The sequence below is a fragment of the Haliotis rubra genome, unplaced genomic scaffold (genome assembly GCF_003918875.1).
Source record: "Haliotis rubra isolate DU_JTF1 unplaced genomic scaffold, ASM391887v1 Scf747, whole genome shotgun sequence".
Classification (NCBI taxonomy): Eukaryota; Metazoa; Mollusca; class Gastropoda; order Lepetellida; family Haliotidae; genus Haliotis; species Haliotis rubra.
Genome location: NW_025767465.1, coordinates 17,097 through 41,395, shown reverse-complemented (window position 1 = coordinate 41,395; position 24,299 = coordinate 17,097). Strand labels below are relative to the sequence as shown.

General features: G+C 40.1%; 1 protein-coding gene and 1 long non-coding RNA gene across 3 annotated transcripts; one reads left to right on the top strand and one right to left on the bottom strand.

Moving 5' to 3' along the window:
* Positions 1-9,929: 9,929 nt before the first annotated feature.
* LOC124260016 lies at positions 9,930-15,023 on the bottom strand. Its single transcript, XM_046694245.1, has 6 exons — positions 14,891-15,023; positions 14,066-14,225; positions 12,653-12,748; positions 11,645-11,704; positions 10,423-10,449; positions 9,930-9,940 (listed from the first exon to the last, which is right to left on the bottom strand). Exons 1-5 carry the CDS (start codon positions 14,939-14,941, stop codon positions 10,430-10,432), a joined length of 387 nt encoding a protein of 128 aa, XP_046550201.1. The 5' UTR covers positions 14,942-15,023; the 3' UTR covers positions 9,930-9,940; positions 10,423-10,429.
* Positions 15,024-17,250: 2,227 nt separating this feature from the next.
* On the top strand, positions 17,251-24,026 carry LOC124260006. 2 transcript variants are annotated; one of them, XR_006893976.1, is made up of 3 exons: positions 17,251-17,354; positions 22,776-22,887; positions 23,650-24,026. It is a non-coding gene; the product is annotated as an uncharacterized LOC124260006 (long non-coding RNA). The 2 variants fall into 2 exon arrangements; XR_006893977.1 differs by lacking the exon at positions 17,251-17,354 and adding an exon at positions 21,443-21,536.
* Positions 24,027-24,299: the final 273 nt, after the last annotated feature.

Below are 24,299 nucleotides of genomic sequence, written 5' to 3'. Positions count from 1 at the left end.
AATGATTTCAGAAAGTCACTAGAAACTTTTTCTGCATAAAGGTTACAGTGGTAATGTCATCATAAATTCTGCCGGTGATGATTCCTGTTTAGATGTCAATCAGAACTGTGTCTTTTACGCAAGCATAATGTCATAAACAATGGTCCCAAACCTTTGGTGGGTGATCGATAGGTTATGTGCAAAGGTTGATGTCTAATCACTTTTAGAAAGGGTTACAATCGTCGTTGAAAACTGATTCATAAAATCTAAAGTACATTTTGTTTTTCCAAAGGGAACTAGTGGAAACAGGAAAACATAAGTTTCAAGCTATGCTACTCAAAGTCTGCTTAGAAATATGTTTCGAAAGTTTCTCGAATGGACAGAGGCATGCAGCTAATAGACTATAGGAAGGCAATGTATCCCTGAGTAAATTAAGTGGATAAGAAATAGGCAACGTACCTTGCTAGGTTGTTTGATGACTGTTCCCGAATTGAACTGATTGCATGCATACACGCCTGCTATATATTACAGGAGGGTGCGAATAAACCTTGCAGCTATCATTATTACCCCTGGCTATCGAAACATATGTGTAGACACTTTAATCGTGAAACTAAAGTAACATAAAACACGTTTTACCACCTAAAGGCAAGAACGTGTTAAATCCTATGTAACGCGTCAATGCCGCAAACAATCTAAAGGGTGCTTTGGTACATGTGGTAGTTACATTAAACAGATCATCCTATCAGAAAGGGTCATACATGATCTATCACGTCACAATTAGGGTAATACAGATACAGCAGCTTGTCTAGGGATAGTCTGGATCAAAGCGTTTGTTCGTCACACCCATTGCAGAGGAACAGTTCCCCACACGTGTCAACACGTGGAACTTTGTCTGGACATATGTGGCGTAAAACCAGATCAGTTAATAGGCGACTTGATGGATTGAGTGGTCAATCACGTTCACTGATATCGTATCAATGTATTCGAATGTGTGCATCACAATATTCCGTCGCCACATATCTGTTCAAGTTCATATATGAGTTCATTTAAGTAAATTACGAACAAATTTGGACTCTCGACACATCCCTGACGGGATCCAATGTTGCTTTTAAAATATTCAGATAAACGGGTTGACAATTTCACACATGCTGATAGATTAGAGTACATGGAGTTTTGATAAAATTCCCCTTGAGACCCACTTCCTCAAACTGTTCAATACAACTTCATGATCAATCCTATCAAACGCCTTGGAGAAGTCAATGAAGATGCAGTAGAATCTACCTTTATGATTCAAACATTACAACGATCTCTGATTTGTCTTGTCCTCGAGTCTTTACAAAACCGCCGCGATACAACTGGAATACTGCGGTAGTCAACATGTTTGCCTTAGACTTGGAAAATTTTGCATCCCGCTATCCCAAACAATATTTCTCTCGTCAGACAAGCTAACCAAATATCACAAAACTGACAAACAGAAACAACTCAGACCACATAATATATCCTTGTCAGTATAGTTTCTCTAGCCGTTATTATATTCACAAAACGAAATCATTCGAGTAATATGGAATTATTTTATAAGGATATATATATATATATATATATATATATATATATATATATATAAAGAAAGTGATGAGAATACCGAGTATATATATATATATATATTGCAGTGGAACCTTTTGAATCCAAACAGTATCGCGTTTTATATATGCCACCTGAAATCACAAGTAACAAGTTCGATTAATCTATACTGAACGTCACACCGATAGAAAAATAAGAAACGTCACACCGATAGAGGTTTCTTAAATCACACACTATAATTCGCTCTAATTAGCAATAAAACCGGGGGGTTGAATTCAAACTTGACAATTATTGGTTAACACATTTTCGGGAATCACATTTTGAGTTCACACAAAGAAAATCGCCAAATACTGGTACCATTAAGATACATGAAAGTCAGTACCGTGTGTGGCTTCCATCGGCATCGACGACGAGTTGTACATGGAATGAATTAGCCGGTTGACGAAAGCCATAGGCTCTTGTGTCCATACCCTGAGAAATGCCTGATCGAGTCCAGCCGCAGTTGTCAGCCTTGGTTGGAGGTCATTCAGTCTTCTTTGAATCTCGAGCTCGTCCCCAAGGTGTTCTAGTGGACTTAAATCCGGACTGAGTGCAGGCCATTGTAGGGTTTGGATGTCATGTTGTCGTAGGAAGTCCAATGTTACCCTGGCAGTGTGGGCACGAGCGTTGTCTTGTTGGAAGGTGTGATTTCTGTGACGTCCAAAATGTGGTACAACGTGGGGTCTTATGGCCATTGCCTCGTCCTGAACCGAGATTCTGGAACACCACGGGGCAATCTCTCGGGTTCAGACCGATTTCATCCCACACCATGATGCTTGGACCAACCCACGAATCTCTACCAACAATACACTCACTGGAAAACCGTTTCCCACGCTTTCACCATACTCTCACTCTGCCATCGGCTGTCGAAACACAATCTTTCTTCAGAAAGAAACACACTTCTCCATTGTCGATAACGCCAATTTCGATGCTGAGTTGTCCATTGCAGTCGGTTTGGGCGGTGACGAGAAATGAGGACAGGACCACGACATGGTCTGTGACAGCAGAGGTTTCTTCCGCGCAAACGTCGACGCACTGTATCGGCACTAATGGGTCTGTTGGGGATCCCAATGGTCTGGCGTGCTGTATCCGTTGCTCTGGTGAAGCGATCCTGCAGATGGTTGTGCACAATCTGTCGGTCTTGACGTTGTGATGTTACTGAAGGTCGCCCACTGCGTGGACGGTCTCGAATGTTGTTAGTGGACTGATACCGCTCCTGCAGTCAGTCGGTAGATTGTCCTAACATGAACAGCAAAATGATTGGCTACCCTCCGAGCAGTCTGAACAACTTGTAATCGTCCCAAGGCTTGGTTCCTCTAATCTCTCGTAAGTCGTGGCATGGCGATTGTGTCAAAACAAAAAATCATTTCAATAGAGTTTTGGGTCACGCTTTCATTGATAGGGTAGGTCACGATATGCACGTGCATTTTCATTATCATGAATGTCATACGGAACCATTTACCAAGTCGGCCTTTTTAGGTGTGTTTGCTCATATGCTTTTTCATCAGGAAAAACACTGATGTTGGTAATAACTGTCAATTTGGATTGAAAAACATGTTAACAAAACGGTACAATCATAATTAAAACACCACCTTGTAAGAAAGAAATTTGCATTTGGTTTTGAAAGGTGGCGTTTCTTTTGTTGTTCAGTATATGTTAAAACAATAAAAGCCTTTGGTACGTACTTACGTATCAAACAGACCAGACAAAGAGTTTAAGGACAAACGGGTTTCACATTAAACCGTTCCACTGTATGTGCCATTTGTTGCGTGCTGACTCCAAAGTGGAAACTTATGCAGAGGTTTACCAGAAATCAGTCGTAAAAGAACTCACGGTGAAACAAACAAACAACAACGATGATACTGTTACAACGAAGATGATGTTACTATTTGAGAGGAATAAAGAAAATATCTTATTTCATTAACCTTGATTTCGGTAGTTATAACAACAGAATGATTGCAAGGGTGTAAGGTGTTGTGGTGTACTCAGGTTCCATAATTGCAAGGGTGTATGGTGTTGTGTTGTACTGGTTTGGAGTATTGTAAGGGTGTAAGGTGTTGTGGTATACTGAGGTTGGAGCATTGCAAGGGTGTAAGGTATTGTGGTGTACCAAGGTTGGATTATTGGAAGGGTGTAAGGTGTTGTGGAGTACTGCTGTTAGAGTATTACAAGGGTGTAAGGTGTTGCGGAATAGTGAGGTTGGAGTATTGCAACAGTGTAAGGTGTTGTGGAGTACTGAGGTTAGAGTATTGCAAGGGTGTAAGGTGTTGTGATGTACTGAGGTTGGAGCACGGCAAGGGTGTAAGGTGTTGTGATGTACTGAGGTTAGAGTATTGAAAGGGTGTAAGGTGTTGTGATGCACTGAGGTTGGATTATTGGAAGGGTGCAAGGTGTTGTGGAGTACTGAGGTTGGAGTATTGCAAGGGTGAAATGTGTTGTGGAGTACTGAGGTTGGATTATTGGAAGGATGTAAGATGTTGTTGAGTACTGCGGGTAGAGTATTGCAAGGGTATAAGATATTGTGGTGTACTGAGGTTTGATAATTGCAAGGGTGTAAGATGTTGTGGTGTACCTAGGTTGTAGTATTGCAAGGGTGTGAGGTGCGCGTTGTGGTGTACTGAGGTTGGAGCATTGTAAGGGTGTAAGATGTTGTGGTGTACCTAGGTTGGAGCATTGCAAGGGTGTAAAGCGTTGTGGTGTACTGGGTTGGAGTATTGCAAGGGTGTAAGATGTTGTGGTGTACTGTGGTTGGAGTATTGCAAGGGTGTAAGATGTTGTGGTGTACCTAGGTTGGAACATTGCAAGGGTGTAAAGTGCTGTGGTGTACTGGGTTGGAGTATTGCAAGGTTGTAAGATGTTGTGGTGTACTGAGGTTAGATCATTGCAAGGGTGTAAGGTGTTGTGGTGTACTGAGGTTGGAGTATTACAAGAGTGTAAGGTGTTCTGATGTACTGAGGTTGGAGTATTGCAAGGGTGTAAAGTGTTGTGGTGTACTAAGGTTGGAGTATTGCAAGGATGTAAGATGTTGTGGTGTACTGAGGTTGGAGCATTGCAAGGATTTAAGATGTTGTGGTGTACCTAGGTTGGAGCATTGCAAGGGTGTAAAGCGTTGTGGTGTACTGGAGTTGGAGCATTGCAGGGGTGTAAGGTGCGTGTTGTGGTGTACTGAGGTTGGAGTATTGCAAGGGTGTAAGATGTTTTGGAGTACAGCGGTTAGAGCATTGCAAGGGTGTAAAGTCATGTGGTGTACCTAGGTGAGAGCATTGCAAGGGTGTAAGATAAGGTGGTGTACCTAGGTTGGAGCATTGCAAGGGTGTAAAGCGCTGTGGTGTACTGAGGTTGGAGTATTGCAGGTGTGTAAGGTGAGTGTTGTAGTGTTCTGAGGTTGAATGTTTGCAAAGGTGTAAGGTCTAGTGGTGTACTGAGGTTGGAGTTTTGCAAAGGTGTCACATGTTTCAGTGTACTGCGGTTGGAGTATTGCAAGAGTGTAAGGTGTTGTGGTTTACCTAGGTTGGAGTATTGCAAGGGTGTAAGATGTTGTGGTGTACCTAGGTTGGAGCATTGCAAGGGTGTAAAGCGTTGTGGTGTACTGACGTTGGAGTATTGAAAGAGTGTAAGGCGTTGTGTTGTACTGAGGTTACAGTATTGCAAGGGTGTAAGGTGTTGTGATGTACTGTGGTTGGAGTATTGCAAGGGTGTAAGATGTTGTGGTGTACCTAGGTTGGAACATTGCAAGGGTGTAAAGTGCTGTGGTGTACTGGGTTGGAGTATTGCAAGGTTGTAAGATGTTGTGGTGTACTGAGGTTAGATCATTGCAAGGGTGTAAGGTGTTGTGGTGTACTGAGGTTGGAGTATTACAAGAGTGTAAGGTGTTCTGATGTACTGAGGTTGGAGTATTGCAAGGGTGTAAAGTGTTGTGGTGTACTAAGGTTGGAGTATTGCAAGGATGTAAGATGTTGTGGTGTACTGAGGTTGGAGCATTGCAAGGATGTAAGATGTTGTGGTGTACCCTAGGTTGGAGCATTGCAAGGGGTGTAAAAGCGTTGTGGTGTACTGAGTTGGAGCATTGCAGGGGTGTAAGGTGCGTGTTGTGGGTGTACTGAGGTTGGAGTATTGCAAGGGTGTAAGATGTTTTGGAGTACAGCGGTTAGAGCATTGCAAAAGGGTGTAAGTCATGTGGTGTACCTAGGTGAGAGCATTGCAAGGGTGTAAGATGGTGTGGTGTAAGGTTGGAGCACGCTGTGGTGTACTGAGGTTGGAGTATTGCAGGTGTGTAAGGTGAGTGTTGTGGTGTTCTGAGGTTGAATTTTTGCAAAGGTGTAAGGTCTAGTGGTGTGTGCTGAGGTTGGAGTTTTGCAAAAGGTGTCACTATGTTCAGTGTACCGCAGTTGGAGTATGTGCAAGAGTGTAAGTGTTGTGGTTTACCCAGGTTGGAGTATTGCAAGGTGTAAGGTGTTGTGGTGTACTGAGAGGATCATTGCGAGGTTGTAAAGCGTGTTGTGGTGTACTGGGTTGAGTATTGCAAGGGTGTAAGATGTTGTGGTGTACTGTGGTTGGAGGGTGTAAGATGTTGTGGTGGCACCCAGAGTTGGAACATTGCAAGGTGTAAAAGTGCTGTGGTGTACTGGGTTGGAAGTATTGCAAAGGTTGTAAGATGTTGTGGTGTACTGAGGTTAGATCATTGCAAGGGTGTAAGGTGTTGTGGTGTACTGAGGTTGAGTATTTACAAGAGTGTAAGGTGTTCTGATGTACTGAGGTTGGAGCATTGCAAGGGTGTAAAGTGTTGTGGTGTACTAAGGTTGGAGCATTGCAAGGATGTAAAATGGTTGTGGTGTACTGAGGTTGGAGCATTACAAGGATGTAAGATGTTGTGGTGTACCTAGGTTGGAGCATTGCAAAGGGTGTAAAGCGTTGTGGTGTGTACTGAGTTGGAGCATTGCAGGGGTGTAAGGTGCGTGTTGTGGTGTACTGAAGTTGGAGTATTGCAAGGGTGTAAGATGTTTTGGAGTACAGCAGTTAGAGCATTGCAAAGGAGTGTAAAGTCATGTGGTGTACCTAGGTGAGGAGCATTGCAAGGGTGTAAAGTGTGGAAGTGGTGTACCTAGGTTGGAGCATTGCAAGGGTGTAAAGCTGCTGTGGTGTATGGAGGTTGGAGAGCATTGCAGGTGTGTAAGGTGCGTGTTGTAGTGTTCTGAGGTTGAATGTTTGCAAGGTGTAAGGTCTAGTGGTGTACTGAGGTTGGAGTTTGCAAAGGTGTCCACATGTTTCAGTGTACTGCAGTTGGAGTATTGCAAGAGTGTAAGGTGTTGTGGTTTACCTAGGTTGGAGTATTGCAAAGGGTGTAAGATGTTGTGAATTGTACCTAGGTTGGAGCATTACAAGGGTGTAAAAGCGTTGTGGTGTACTGACGTTGGAGTATTGAAAAGAGTGTAAGGCGTTGTGTTGTACTGAGGTTACAGTATTGCAAGGGTGTAATAGGTGTTGTGATGTACTGTGGTTGGAGTATTGCAAGGGTGTAAGATGTTGTAGTGTACCTAGGTTTGGAACATTGCAGGGGTGTAAAGTGCTGTGGTGTACTGGGTTGGAGTATTGCAAGGTTGTAAGATGTTGTGGTGTACTGAGGTTAGATCATTGCAAGGGTGTAAGGTGTTGTGGTGTACTGAGGTTGGAGTATTACAAGAGCGTAAAAGGTGTTCTGATAAGGTGGAGTATTGCATGGGTAAAGGTTGTTGGTGTACTAAGGTTGGAGTATTGCAAGGATGTAAGATGTTGTGGTGTACTGAGGTTGGAGCATTACAAGGATGTAAGATGTTGTGGTGTACCTAAGTTGGAGCATTGCAAGGGTGTAAAGCGTTGTGGTGTACTGGAGTTGGAGCATTGCAGGGGTGTAAGGTGCGTGTTGTGGTGTACTGAGGTTGGAGTATTGCAAGGGTGTAAGATGTTTTGGAGTACAGCGGTTAGAGCATTGCAAGGGTGTAAAGTCATGTATTGGTGTACCTAGGTGAGAGCATTGCAAGGGTGTAAGATGAGGTGGTGTACCTAGGTTGGAGCATTGCAAGGGTGTAAAGCGCTGTGGTGTACTGAGGTTGGAGTATTGCAGGTGTGTAAGGTGAGTGTTGTGGTGTTCTGAGGTTGAATTTTTGCAAAGGTGTAAGGTCTAGTGGTGTGCTGAGGTTGGAGTTTTGCAAAGGTGTCACATGTTTCAGTGTACTGCGGTTGGAGTATTGCAAGAGTGTAAGGTGTTGTGGTTTACCTAGGTTGGAGTATTGCAAGGGTGTAAGGTGTTGTGGTGTACTGAGTTTAGATCATTGCGAGATTGTAAGGTGAGTGTTGTGGTGCACTGAGGTTTGAGTATTGCAAGGATGTAAGATGTTATGGTGTACTGAGGTTAGATCATTGCGAGGTTGTAAAGTGCGTGTTGTGGTGTACTGAAGTTGGAGTATTGCAAGGGTGTAAGGTGTTGTGGTGTACTGACGTTAGATCATTGTGAGGTTGTAAGGTGCGTGTTGTGGTGTACTGAAGTTGGAGTATTGCAAGGGTGTAAGTTGTTGTGGTGTACTGAGGTTAGATCATTGCGAGGTTGTAATGTGCGTGTTGTGGTGTACTGAGATTGGAGTATTGCAAAGGTGTAAGGTGTTGTGGAGTACTGAGGTTAGAGTATTACAAGGGTGTAAGGTGTTGCGGTATACTGACGTTCGAGTATTGCAAGGGTGTATGTGCGTGTTGTGGTATACTGAGGTTGGAGTATTGCAAGAGTATAAGGTGTTGTGGACTACTGAGGTTGTAGTATTGCAAGGTTGTAAAGTGTTGTGGTGTACTGAGGCTAGATCATTGCAAAGGTGTAATGTGCGTGTTGTGGTGTACTGAGGTTGGAGTATTGCAAGGGTGTAAGGTTCGTGTTGTGGTGTACTGAGGTTACAGTATTGCAAGGGTGTAAGATGTTGTGGTGTACTGAGGTTGTAGTATTGCAAGAGTGTAAGGTGTTGTGGTGTACTGAGGTTGGAGTTATGCAAGGGTGTAAGGTGTTGTGCTATACTGTGGTTGGAGCATTGCAAGGGTGTAAGATGTTGTGGAGTTCTGAGGTTGTAGTATTGCAAGGGTGTAAGATGTTGTGGTGTACTGAGGTTGTAGTATTGCAAGAGTGTAAGATGTTGTGGTGTACTGAGGTTGTAGTATTGCAAGAGTGTAAGGTGTTGTGCTATACTGAGGTTGGAGTATTGCAAGGGTGTAAGATGTTGTGGAGTACTGAGGTTGGAGTTATGCAAGGGTGTAAGGTGTTGTGCTATACTGTGGTTGGAGTATTGCAAGGGTGTAAGATGTTGTGGAGTACTCAGGTTGGAGTATTGCCAAGGTGTAAGGTGTTGTGGACTACTGAGGTTGGATTTATACAAGGGTGTAAGATGTTGTGGAGAACTGAGGTTGGAGCATTGCAAGGGTGTAAGATGTGGTGTACTGAGGTTGGAGTATTGCAAGAGTGTAAGGTGTTGTGCACTTCTGAGGTTGTAGTATTGCAAGAGTGTAAGTTGTTGCGGTGTACTGAGGTTTGAGTATTGCAAGGGTGTAAGGTGTTGTGATGTACTGACGTTGGAGTATTGCAAGAGTGTAAGTTGTTGCGGTGTACTGAGGTTGGAGTATTGCAAGAGTGTTAGGTGCTGTGGACTACTGAGGTTGGATTTATGCAAGGGTGTAAGATGTTGTGGAGAACTGAGGTTGTAGAATTGCGAGGGTGTAAGATGTTGTGGTATACTGAGTTTAGAGCATTGCAAGGGTGTAAGATGTGGTGTACTGAGGTTGGAGTATTGCAAGAGTGTAAGGTGTTGTGGACTTCTGAGGTTGTAGTATTGCAAGAGTGTAAGTTGTTGCGGTGTACTGAGGTTGGAGTATTGCAAGGGTGTAAGGTGTTGTGATGTACTGACGTTGGAGTATTGCAAGAGTGTAAGCTGTTGTGGACTACTTAGGTTGTAGTTTTGCAAGTTTGTAAGATTTGTGATGTACTGAGTTTGGAGTATTGCGAGGGTGTAAGGTTTTGTGGACTACTGTGGTTGGAGTATTGCAAGGGTGTAAGGTGTTGTTGAGTTCAGATGTTTGATAATTGCAAGGGTGTAAGGTGAGGTGAGGTGAGGTGAATTTGGGTTTTACATCGTGCTTGAGAATATTTCGCTCATATGACGACGTGCATGCGTGTGTATGTGTGTGTGCGGCTGCTTGTATTAGCCCAGACTTAAGCTGGTTTTATAGTGCTAGCCCACTGAGATCCAATGCCGCAGTGAAGCATGAATACCCCACACAGACACATTATACTGACTCCGGTCGGGGATCGAACCCGCGACCTTCCGCTCTCCTGGCGGACGCTCTAACCACTACACCACTGAGGCGGTTTGCAAGGGTGTAAGGTGTTGTGTTGTACTGGTTTGGAGTACTGCAAGGCTGTTAGGTGTTGTGGAGTACTGAGTTTTGATAATTGCAAGGTTGTTAGGTGTCGTGGTGTACCTAGGTTGGATAATTGCAAGGGTGTAAGTTGACTTTGAGTTTGTAGCTGGGGTACATATCTGCAGTACCCATGCCGACAACAAACCCTGTAGTTGAAAGGAACTGGCCATATGGCCATTATTGAACGATATCAGATCACTTAAACTTAAATTTGTAAGTTTCTTGATTAGATTACTTTGGTTCAACTTTGTCAATCTGAGCACAAATATTCATAAATAGTAACACCAGCAAGAATGAAATAAACGACGCATCCACTGTTCGAACGTTTTATTCATGAAATAACCAAAGCATTGTGCTTTTCATATTTCGTCATGTACATGTTGGGGTTGGAACTGGCCTTTCAATCGTCCAATGCATCCACTGTAACAAAGGAGGTTAGTGTTTATTAAACACCATTCAACGATTTAATTTATTTGTGCTGACAATTAAAACATTTTTTGTGATATAAACCCCCCATTATTTTCATGAAAGTATGTAAAACTGTCACTCACTGTCTGTAGATAAGTCACTTCATATTTTGGTTTTAAAGTTCAAATAGAAATTGTGATAAACAGTTTGCTTCTTTTGTAATGTCGGCGTTCTTTTCATACATAATTCATGTAGTCATATCCCCTCTTAACACCAAGTAAACACAAAAAGTTCAGACATTTAAACATGTGATATTATTTTGCAGGCACAATATGTTATTAGCATATATAATTTATAATTAGCATAATATATAATTAGTGTTATCAATAACAGTTTTCTTCTTTATCCAACAACAATAATGGTTCCCCAGAAGTCTACACTAACATATAACAAATATATACTGATGTACAAAAGAAAGTACACACGGCTGTTTTGAGACTATTAAAGCGACGTAAATATTTTGCTAGCAATGTTCCAATTGGGTCCGATATCTATGGTGTGATTATTGCAACACGTACACACTGTTTGTGATTTGTGACTTTTCTAAATATTACGCTGTTTTCAAGAAAACATTTTACCAAAGCATCAGGTGTGTACTTTCTTTTGTACGTCAGTTTTCGGAATTGTTGAAATTGATAATAACATAGTAATCATTGCAATCCAATTTGCAATGACTGGAATTGACGGCAGTAAGTTTGTGAGGGATAAGAATGATTTATGACATAGAAAGGTATCAAAATAAAAATGAAATAGCCCTACTTTCACTTGCACAAACATATACGACGTTGGACATGTCTACCTGAGATGCTGTCAGAATTTATCATTGAGAATTTCAACAATTCTGCGAGATAGCGTATCAATAAAGAAGTCATTCTTGCTCAAGAACGATGGACAAAATAGCACGCCAGTAGAAACACTTGGCTAGTTCCTTGTGGATGTATTAGGATACTATTTGCTCAATCCTTTGACTCTTACTTACTGTAATCCATTAAAACGTACTTACTTTGATCCATTAAATCTTACTTTCTTTAATCCATTAAATCTTACTAACTGGAATCAATTAAATCTTACTGACTTTTATCCATTAAGTCTTGCTTCCTTTGATCCCTTGAATCTTACTTACGTTGATCCATTAAGTCTTACTTACGTTGATCCATTAAATCTCGAGCTTCACGCTGGATGTTGTTCAGTTCGGCTTTGTCTGCGTCTGTGGAGATCAAAGTAATGATTTATAAGTATGACAAATACAGACAAAGATCAGTTATACCTCAAAGTTTTGGATGTAGATACCAAAGGCCGGTGCTGTTGGATCATTATTTGCCCGTCAGGAAAAGATCGAGTAATACAGTCTTGAGGGTATGTTTGGGTTATTACACTAGTGCCTCTTATATCTAGCTCAAGTGGGTGAATCAGAAGAGGAGAATTGGCTATTTGGTCACTTGTGAACGCTATCATATCATCTAAAGATTACGTTCACATTCTTTGCCATACTTTATTTGTTCTTTGTTTTCCAGAAGATATTTTGACCGACATGCGAAAAACCCACATCAGGAGTTGAGCGGAACAAGTAACTATGGGGATGCCATTTATTAAATGTTCTAACCAAACTTTCAAATTTTTGGTTACTTATCAGTTTGTGAAACGGATTGATTACATGTAACCAAACATAGTTTGGAATACTGGTCAGCTGTGTAAATATTTGTAACATAGGCTATGCATTTAAGTTACAAAAATATAATACACATACGCATTATATACAATCTTACGCAATGAAGAATCATAAGGTGTGATAACACTGATTGAATAATGCTTCTTATAACACCTGTATGACGCTACACAGTTATCCATGGGTACGATATTGTACGGAAATAAAGTGTTGATTGATATTTTCCTGCCTATGGTACACATACCTACTTTGTTCACATGGAATAGGGCAGCATTCAGCCGTACGTTGGTCACCAATTGCAGCGGACATAACTTTACCGAACCTCCCTCATGGAATGCGAACCACGTACCTTCCGATTCCGGTCGGACAAATTGTCCACAAGACCAGAGAGGTTACTATTGTAATCAAGGATGACATGTAACGGATGACTCCAGGCCTCCACGTAAACCGTTCTTTTTTACAAAACAATAGAATAAGTGTTTATCTTACCACTCAGTTGTTCAACTTCAAACAGCTCATTGATGTCTCGGGTGGCTAACGCCTCTACCATTTCCTCATCCGTCATGTCGGCATGTACAGCTCGGCCTGAAATATCGAAGTCAAGACAATGCCTTGCATAAGTAAGCTTGAGGTAGGTTTAATGTCACTTTGAACAACCGTGTCCAGAGTGTCAGGTGGATGAATCGTTTGTTGTATTTGGTGAAACCCTCGAGTAGGGATTCAATGGCTACCAAGTATATAATACTAAATGCAAATCAGGTACTCAACCCCCAAATCCTGCCACTGTTAAGGAACCAATTTTGTACATTTAGACGTAAAACGTTTTTAAAGTCCACGGAAAGTATATCTTAGAAAAACATGCTTACATAATGCTTCTGTACATCGTGCTATGTTATGCTAGTTTTAGGAGGAAAATGTTAAATGCAAATTCTTGTCTTTGGTTCGTTTACGATTAATTTAGTTGGGTTTTTGGTCAGTTTATTAAGGATAGTAATCGTATGGAGGCATTCAGATGTCTCTTAAGAGAATCAAGTATGCCTGAATGTGAAACACTTTGAAACTCAACAGATCAGGGATAGTAAAGACACAACACAGATAATAATCTGATTGAAGATAAGACTAGACCTCAAAATCAATATGTAACCGTGTGTTGGTACAAGGGCAAGCCAATACAAGCAAATTCACATTCCATTTTAACAGATGTGAGCGTCTACAGAAAAACGTAGTGTATTTCTACTAAGTTAAAAATGCATTTCCTTTGTCTATTGAACTCAGTTATTCTAAGGTGCATGAGTCAAACATGGTGCATGGTATTTCAAACCTACCAATGTACTAGAGTGTGTTCAGACACTTGTTGCAATATGCCAGCAATATCAGGCCGTATATATATAGCTACCATGAAATGACCTCACACAAATAACCCCGCGGGTACTAGAACCCAGCCCTAGCGTTTTTTCCTCCTTGGAAAGATTCAGATAAGCTTGCCAAAGGTACATTCGAGTATCTCGTTTGCGGAATCGAACTGTCACAGCAACTGCAATTGCAAGTGCAGTGCCTGGTTTGAGGAAAATGTCGGCGCAAACCATTTTCGTAATAGTGTACGAAAAGCTCAACTTCGAGCCGGAAAACCTGTTTTTGACCCAGTGGTGCACTTGTGTTCGATTCTGGAAACTACAACACTTCACGTGTTATCTCACTTTAACATTAGCAGATTAAAATTGTGAAAATACACCTATGCGTTTCTTTTTTATTATTTTTTATGATTATTATTATTATTATTTTGAGATGATATTAATGTACGAGTTAATTTCAATAACATTAGGAGGTAATTCCTTATTCATGTCATATTGGTCCATGAGTGAGTATCATGGGTCAGCTGCCGAAAAGTAACATAACGCCTACCGTGTCGGACTCTGTTTCCAAAATCCTTGATCTTGTTTACAACCTTCCTTACGCCGTCTTTAACCTTTCGAACCACTCTTTTAAACCATCCCCATCCGCTGGTCTCGCTTGGAAGGGTTGCAAACACAACAAACAACAGGAGCAGTGCAACGGCTTTCATCTGTAACCCAATATTTCAAAATATTTAGCAACAATGATTTGAGAATGTCACTAGTAACTTTTTCTGCATAAAGGTTACAGTGGTAATGTCATTATAAATTCAGCCGGTGATGATTCCTGTTTAGATGTCAATCAGAACTGTGTCTTTTACGCAAGCATAGTGTCATAAACAATGGTCCCAAACCTTTGGTGAGTGATCGATCGGTTATGTGCAAAGGTTGATGTCTAATCACTTTTAGAAAGGGTTACAATCGTCGTTGAAAACTGATTCATAAAATCTAAAGTACATTTTGTTTTTCCAAAGGGAACTAGAGGAAACAGGAAAATATAAGTTTCAAGCTATACTACTCAAAGTCTGCTTAGAATTATGTTTCGAAAGTTTCTCGAACGGACAGAGACATGCAGCTGCAAAGACTACGGGGCGCTTGACAACCTGTGCCTGGGTGTATCCTAACAGAATCATCGCACATGGTGATCAACCACTAAATGGTCTTATGCCCTTTCAGCGTCAAGGATGCTTTGACGACGGAATAAGTTTGCAGGTGCTTGAAATCGATACCAAACATATGATATGCTGCTTCACATGCCTTATACTTGTACATAATAGACTATAGGAAGGCAATGTACTCCTGAGTAAATTAAGTGGATAAGAAATAAGCAACGTACCTTGCAAGGTTGATTTGATGACTGTTCCCGAATTGAACTGATTGCATGCATACACGCCTGCTATATATTACAGGAGGGTGCGAATAAACCTTGCAGCTATCATTATTACCCCTGGCTATCGAAACATATGTGTAGACACTTTAATCGTGAAACTAAAGTAACATAAAACACGTTTTACCACCTAAAGGCAAGAACGTGTTAAATCCTATGTAACGCGTCAATGCCGCAAACAATCTAAAGGGTGGTTTGGTACGTGATGTAGTTACATTAAACAGATCATCCTATCAGAAAGGGTCATACATGATCTATCATGTCACAATTAGGGTAATGCAGATACAGCAGCTTGTCTAGGGATAGTCTGGGTCAAAGCGTTGGTTCGTCACACCCATTGCAGAGGAACAGTTCCCCACACGTGTCAACACGTGGAACCTTTTCTGGACATATGTGGCGTAAAACCAGATCAGTTAATTAGCGACTTATTGTATTGGGTGGTCAAGCATGTTCAATGGTATCGTATCAATGTATTCGAATGCGTGGTTTGTTCATGATACAAACATAACAACGATCTCTGTCTAGTCCTCGGGTATTTACAAATCCGTCGCGATACAACTGGAATATTGCGGCAGTCAGCATGTTCGTATTTGCCTATGATGAGTTTTGCATACCGCCATCCCAAACAATATTTCTCTCGTCAGACAAGCTAACCAAATATCACATAAACAGACAAATACAAACAACCCAGACCACATAATATTTTCTTATAAGTACAGTTTCACTAGCCGTTATTATATTCACAAAAGCTTAGATCCTTTAACGACATCATTCGAGTGTGTCATTATTTTATAAGGCAATATATAAGTACAGTAGAACCTTTTGAATCCAAATTAAATATGTCACCCGAAATAGCAAATAACCGGTTTGATTAATCTATGTAAAACAATAAAAGCCTCATGTACGTATTGACGTATCAAACAAACCAGACAACGAGTTTAAGGAATAACGCAGTTCATACTGAAACGGTTTCAGTGTATGTGCCATTTGTTGCTGATGACTCCAAAGTTGAAACTTATGCAGAAGTTTACCGGAATTCAGTCCGTAAAAGAACAGTGAGTCTGTTGCACGCCGACAATCGACCGATCAGCATAGAACCACTCAAAAGTCGACTTATTAGTCTGTCTGACTGTTGAAAGTTCGACGAATTAGGCTGTAATCAAAGGAACGAACAACAACGAAATCGGATATACTTAACAGTTATTGTTTAAAATTAACTAAGTTTACAAAATAAATATAATTAGTATTATTACTAAATTAATTAAGTTAGAATATATTAGTATAAATTCAAGGCAGAATTAGTATCAACAGAGTGATCTCCAGACAATGCTGGGTTTTGTTGTAACTGAGATGTCCAACTCCCTTAATCAGAATATTATGAAAAGGCCCATGGGGTTCGGCTCAAACAGTACCTGGAATTGTTAGCCAGACCACTTGGGAAAGTGTATCATTATTATTCTGTAAATAAGTACTTCATCTGAAAAATGTATTAGACCATCCTCTCTGTTCATCTGCTTTGCACCAATAGCTGTCATTTGTGTACATATGTGATATCGATCATTTACTTATACAGCTTGAGTCACTAGGACTCATATTTATATTCATGTACATATTAACATCATGTATTTGTTCTGAGTAACATCAGGCATATTGTATATCTTCGGATGTAGATTCTGGAGGAAATAAAGACATGCATTCACTCATTCATTCAGCGCTTGAAAGGGGTCATTATTTCAATGACAATACCCTTTTATGATATCTAACTAAATGCGACCAAACCTTTTCAATATTCACAAAATACTCCACCAAAAGAGAAGATGTAAATTTAAATCAAATAGTGAAGATACCAAGTATTCGCGAAAGGGAGAACACATCCTGCCCCAGCGATGACAACGTCACACGGATATGCATACGCAAACGTATGGTATAAGGAAAGAGTATGTTCAATCGTGGAAACATTATGTTCGATTGTACCACACATAGGCAAAATGTAAACACCAAAGACTGGAGCTGCAGGAATATTGCTCAACATAATGAGAGAGCTCACCATTGCCAAGTCATACAGTCTTCGAGTGCTTTGTCACTCTGGTACATAACACAAACGTCAAAATATGAGACAGATTGGTGAGTGTCACTAATCTGATCCATTTCCATTCCAGACTGGCAAATCGGTGGAAGGGCAATCAGTTGGTAAATCTAAAGTAACATCTTGCTACTTAAATGGAGCTGCATACATCACAAGGTCCCACTTTGCAACATATCACTGAAATAACAGATCGCGTGTGATCAAATGGCATCAAAGTGTCATTTTCCGTTATTGAAGTTGTCACCTTGAGCCTGATTCATGATGCGTCGACTGAGTGTATTGCCACAGGTGCTTCAAATGTATACAGCTTACTCCTCTCCTGGGCGGGTAGGTTTTTAATGACGTCTTTGAGGTTCGCCATCATCATATTATATGGAGTTACTGTAGCGTAAATATGTATGTGTATTGTCATTATATGATCATCGATTTTGATTGTTTTTATACTTAATACAACAAAACGCGCCATACTGTCATTTATATATTAATTTAATACATGAACTGTTTGTAGCATGGATAAGGTCAGATCATACTGAATGGTTGTGACACAAGTTTTAGTACATGTTGTTACGTCTTAGTTCCCAAAACGAAACTATAATTTAACCAGAAATCAGTCAATTAAAGACTCGGTGAAAAAGCAACGAACAATGCAGAAATTGGATATAATTACGAATTGTATTTAGCAACGTTACAAATTACTACAAATGACTTACAATGGCAGTGCAGAGTGGCAGTATAAATACAATAGCAATGTAATATAGGCATTAATTATAACTGAAAAAAATGATTATGATATTCTCCTCACTTCACCCAACATAGGCCTAGGCTGAGAATTCAAGGTGGAAGTGATTGACCTATATTTGACAGTCATGTAATGTGAGTTTCAATGGACATAAACGCACTCCCTATGTATAGTGTAACTATAGACTATGTTGGAAAGGCCAATACGGTGTAGGACGAGCATAACTTTTTCAAACCACTGCCCCCAAATGAATGTCAACAGAAACAATGTCATACAGTGACAGTGTTATACAATAAACAACACTGCCACATAACAATGTTTGTGTTGCATTGTTGGTACGTGTTGTTGTCATACATACTTTTAGTGTATTGTATATGGCTGTGCTATATGTTTGTTTCATGGATTTGATATGTGGCTATAGTGCATGTTTTAGTTGCATGACTGTGACATATGGTTGAGACATTTGTTGGGGTCTATTGTTTTAATACACGTATGTGTTCCATGACTTTGTATATGGTTGTGACATGTGACAGTATAATATGGGTTTAGTTCATGGTTGGATTTCATGATTGTTGCATATGGTTGTGAACATACGGACGCGTGGATGTTCGTCTAAATCTTTTTCTGTGTGCATACATGTAGCGGTCTGTGGGGAGGTTGGAGTAGGGGTATATATATATAGTATGACAAAAAAATATTGATAATTTTAGGAAATATGTTTAATTGGATTTCGAGTATAAACAACCTTGACCAACTATCAAGTGCTTGGTTTCATTCAAGAGAGACAACTCCGTTAATCCTTTTTCATTAGTTTGTGAAGAGTTAGCTAGCAGACGACATTTTCAGTGATCCTCAGTATGGATGATTTAGAGAAGAGGAAGTTGATTTTAGAGTATTATAACAAGGACATCAGATCAGCTAAAGTGGATATGATTGATAGAGGAACTGTGGCTGTCTGCAAGGAGACAATTAGAACTGAGCTGCATGCAATGGGTTGGCAGAAAAGTCGAGGAATTGTATCACCGATCATGAAACCTGAACAAAAGGAGCGAAGGTTGAACTGGTGCTTACAGCATAGAAATTTTAACTGGGACAATGTGATTTTCTCAGATGAAAGTTCTGTGTGGCTGTTTCCTAATACACTGAAATTCTGGACCAAACAAACCTTTGCATCAGCGCCCAAAGTACTTTCCGAAATTTAACGTGTTGGGTGGCATGTCTGTGTTAGGGGCAACGCCCCACTGTGTATTTGAAGGGAATATGAACAGTGAATGGTACACAGATATTCTCGAGGGACATTTACTTCCATCTGCTCACGTGTTCTATGGAAATTTTTGGATTTCCCAGCAGGACAACGACCCAAAACATCGTTCAAAGCATTCACAGGCCTGGTTTCGGACCCAAAATATGACATTATTAGATTGGCCAAGCTATAGCCCTGACCTAAATCCAATAGAAAATGTTTGGGGACTTTGAAGGAAAGTGTCAATAAGAAAAATCTGACACATATTGCTGAAATGAAAGAAGAGGTGGTCCAATATTGGGACAGCATGGACCACGACTTTCTGACTTCTTTGATCAGTAGTATGCCCCGCCGCATTGAAGCCTGCATTGCTGCCCATAGTGACTTGACCAAATACTAACTGTTCACCTGTCTTTGAATCTGGAGTTATGTTCTGCTAATACTCACATTTAATACGTGAGTAATGAGTGAAAAACAATTAAAAAATTACAATCTTTAAATTCTCAATAATTTCTGGTTGTACTGTATATATACTGTAAGCCATTAAAAACGCAATTTGACATTCATACTTTCTTTACTTACACTAATTTCAACATATATAAACCTAACTGGCAGATATGTTTTAAGTAAACATCTGTGAATAATTTCATCTGAAAATGTCCAGTCAACAACAACATCAGTGACGCAACAACGACATCAAACAAAGGAGGGGTCACTTGCAGTCAATATCGTGTGTGTCCACCGTGCGCTGCTTACATGCTCGCAGTCTTTGGGGCATTGAAAGACACACATTTCTGAGGAACAGCTGTTGGATGGTCTGCAGCCTCTGATGGTCTGTGGTCTGATCATGACATCACCCCCTACAAAACGATCATGTTCAAGGACACAGTTTGGCGCAAGTCTTTCTCCTTTACGTCGATAAATCTGTGGACGTCCATCTGCAAAGGTTAAGTTAAACCTGGACAAAATGACATCTGGCCATGTCCTTTTGCCAAGATTGGCCCCATTTGCTGCCCATCGCTGTCTGGCAAGTCTGTGGCGATGCAATAAGGTTGGACCACGGTACGGGTGACGACACCGGATGTTAAAGGCAGCAAGGCGTCCTTGCACCTTTTGGGCGCTAAAATGACGTTGACTTGTCCCAATTGTCCTCCTTGCCTAATCATCAGCTGTTTGGAACCGATTTCGTTGGTGTGAAACTCGGATATTGCGGTTTTGTCGAGCTGTTATCACAGGTGGTGCACCAGGTCGCGGACGATCAGCAACACTTCCGGTAGCCCGAAAACGTTGTCTGAGTCGACTTACAGTGGATGGATGCACATTAATCAGATGTGATGCCTGGCAATCATCACATCTGAAGCACCTTGGCTGACCATACCGATAACCTGATTTCTTTCGTCTTGTGTCAAGTGTGTCATTTTCTCAAAGTGATTGAGTTCCACAATTCCTTGTGCTTTTACAGGGCCTGGGTGCAGGTAATGCATGTGCACAACGTGTTTCATGAATGTGGTTGTGTTTACGAGAAATGTCAAAGGTTCAGTTTTAAGTATCAAAGTTCATGTGAGAGGAATGCTCCGGGACTCGAACTTGAAATGGGCCAGAATAACAGCCTTTTATTCCTACATCCTCTGTATCGCAGGAAAAAATCTTCAATAGAACTTTTGTAAGTTTCAGGACAACAAATACCAATTGCGTTTTTAATGGTTTACAGTATATATATATACATGGTGCGTAGTATTAGCCTAATATTTTACTCGAGTGTAAGTCTTATGGCTTATAGAAAAATATCGATGTAGTATTTATGTAATGATGTTGGTGTCTCTTAGACCGATGTTGGCCGTCTCTTTTCCAATTATAATCACATTTTATGTACTTTCATTCTGTAGCCTGGAATACACTAATAAATTATTTTTCTTTCTCCCTTCTCTCTCCCTAACCATGGTATATTCGCACTTCATGCATCATGTGAACAACATGTGTAATTGCCCCTCCAACAGGAACAAATATTTGCTCTGCTGTCTAGAATATTGTCATTGATATATTCTTGTGACGTCTTTGACTTATAGACATGTGAGTTCTGCAGACAAAAATGTCATATTTTGGCTGTATATAGTTCGTATTTCATGATGTTCCAGTTAGTGAAAATGTGAAATCAAATATACAAGAATCGCTGTAAATCTATTACACATCTCCTGATACTATTGTATCTCTTTAGGCTCTCATTCAATATGAAGTTGACATGCCGTGATTGGACCCAAAAAGCTCTCAAATCTCCAATCTGAACACTGGGCATTTCGTGCCAGGTTAGCTTAAACCAATCACGTACAGGACCGTGAATAATTACCATCTGAACTGATGATGTAAAAGTTTTCATGTCAAATGTTAGTGTGTTATCTGCTTTGCAATCATTATCCCGACTGCTGCACTCCTTAATTGCAATAAACACGTCCGACCTATGGGTCTGATTGGGCGTTGATTGTGATACATCCTAGTTACAAACTAGCTACTGTCATTGTTCATTAACAAGGTATGACGTTATGAAAATTATATGATATGCGATATTATTTTTCCATATTTTACGTCATTCTTTCGTTTATTGTTGTCGCAAATGAACTGTTGATATAGCCTTCGATTTATGTTAACAGGAACCCGTTTAATCAAATAACAACCTTTTTTGGACATCACTCAATGAACAATAATATAAAAACTTAACTAAAAATGTTATATGTTGGTACAGTGGAAGCCCTCTAAACCGGCAGCCCTCCAATCCGGCATGCTCTCAATATCGGCACTAGAATTTGGTCCCGGTAGAAGCTAATTATGCTCATAAACTGTATATTGAACGAGTTTGTGGATAATAAGGTCGTTTTTTTCGTGAGTGCAGCGTTTCGACACAGATAATAAAACGGCACAATAATTTGTATCGTCGCACTCAAGAGATAAAAGAACATGTTATCCAATGGTCATTATTTCACTTCCCACATTCTAAAATGTCGCTCAGGAAAAATTTATATTTTGGAAATATATTTATATAAAAGATGCATTTGTAATATACACATGTCAATAATGGTTGTCACCCCCTTCAATTTTTTTAATTGGAAAGGGGGTGTGGGATGGGGGTGTGAGGTTTGGGGGGGGTGACAACCATTATTGGCATGAGTATACATTAACATCTAAACAAATTTTAACATTTGCTATGGTGACATCAGGGATTCATTTAATGATATATTATCATAGATTTTTTTATGATTTTAGATAGCACTTACAGCAAACAATGATATCATTCACTCTACCATGACTACGTAAAATACCCGAATTTGACTGGACAATCAATACAATTAGACACATTCATTTTGGATTGAGAGAAAATGCGTCTGATTTTATGACCGCTTCCGCTTACAACACCGCCACACTGTTACACATATTAACACAACAGATGTGTTCGGTTTCAAATGAAATTTAGAGACGATAAATTCAGTCTAACATTAATCTAATTGTTAAAGACAGTGCCTTTAACTCCTAATTCCCCAAGTACAATATACATTCCTTTGTATGTGAGTAAATATCGAATGTGTGGTATTAATAAATGTATTTATCTCAGACAGTGAATATTTGTCAATCTTTATTTATTGTATATGATGTATATCGGGACAGGTGAAACAGTGTAGTCACAAATTAGTTGTATACAATATACGCTTAGATTATTTGGTTTATGTATTTGAAAAACGCCAACACACATACTGTGAAACTGTTTCATATGTTTCAGATGAAGGCCACGGTGTTGCTGATGGTGTTAGTCGCCGCAGTGTTGCTGCTACACTCCGGTGACGCAAGGAGACGTCGTTCATGGTTTCGGAGGCTATTTAGTCGAACAAGACGTACGTTTGCATATGTTTGTGCATATACAAGTATTTAGATGTTGACATGTAATCTTCTGGTTGACGTGTTCGATAGTGGAGCCAAGCAAATTCTTCAAACGGTATGTGAACCATGATCCTGCAATGGCGGCGACAGATATATGTATGTGTTTTAATTCTGAAGGTGACGTTATTCAATATTTATCCCAAGCTTGGGGAAAATATTTGGAATTTTTCCTGTTATTTCTATTTATTCTAAATGCGATATATAACAAGGCCCATCTAGAAATGCAATGCCCTTTGATAAAATGCGACTTACTGGATCGGGTGGTCAGGCTCGCTGACTTGGTTGACGCATATCGTATCCCATTTGTGTAGATTGATGCACATGATGATCACTGGACTGTCTGGTTCAGACTCGATTATTTTAAGACCGCCGCCATATAAGTGGAGCTTTGCTAATATCAGTGGAATATTGCTGAGTGCGGCGACAAACAACACACAAATCTAACCAGTTATTGTTCATGTCAATAACAAACAGCTTTTTGCTATGGTGTAGTTTTTAGCTTTAACCATGAGCCAATACACCATCAATGAAGCTTTATACCATTATGTTTGCATTGTCATCCATGCATGTCCACACATTTCCTTACACTATAATTGCAAATATCGATACACAGTTTGTCACGATTTCTTCATTAGTACTGCTGATTTACTGATATTTAATCCAGGTGTCACTATGAAGCTATGTCTAAGATGTTATTCCTTGTGTTTGTTTTACAGCGTGCAAGATACTGCATGGCAAATGTCATTGGCAACGCCGAGACGTAGGAGACGCTGAAGACGCAGCTATGCATCTACACCTCGATACACACGATTCACCTGCTCCGTCGGAATAAGATGTATGTAGATCATACTGATGTACCGGGCCAGGGAAACCCCATCAAACCGCATAATATTGTTCTCAGAGTAATCATCCAGATGTCACTATTGCTCGGTTGGTACGTTTAACGACATGCCAAATTAATGGTAAAGCTGCTATAACTACATGATTGCGTGCTCAATAATTATCAACAAATGCTATTACTTTTCAGGTAATATCGATTGTGAGATCGTTTGGCTTTTGACAATAAAATGGACAATAAAATTCAACGAAGACATTTCATCGCGTCTGTTTTCAATACCAAATATAGTTACAAAATATTTTTACAAACAATCTAAGTATATTGGTGAGAATATCCAAAACCAGTTTTCAAGTTTGATAGCAGTCCAACAAATCGAATCCTTTTCAAGTTGTTGGCGTCAATGTCTAAAGTAAACGCAGAAAGTATTCTGTCAAGACCACAAAGTATATATTCAACGTGAGAAAATGAAACAGGTTTGAATATTTTGAAACGAAGTTGATGGGTCATAAAGGCAACATCCTAATTTAT

Coding starts and splice junctions, on each gene's coding strand:
- LOC124260016 (XM_046694245.1), bottom strand. CDS start 14,941: ATGCATGCAATCAGTTCAATTCGGGAACAGTCATCAAATCAACCTTGC. Junction 14,226..14,890: donor CATCAAATCAACCTTGCAAG/GTACGTTGCTTA, acceptor ATTGGGTTACAG/ATGAAAGCCGTTGCACTGCT. Junction 12,749..14,065: donor TGGAAACAGAGTCCGACACG/GTAGGCGTTATG, acceptor TCGATATTTCAG/GCCGAGCTGTACATGCCGAC.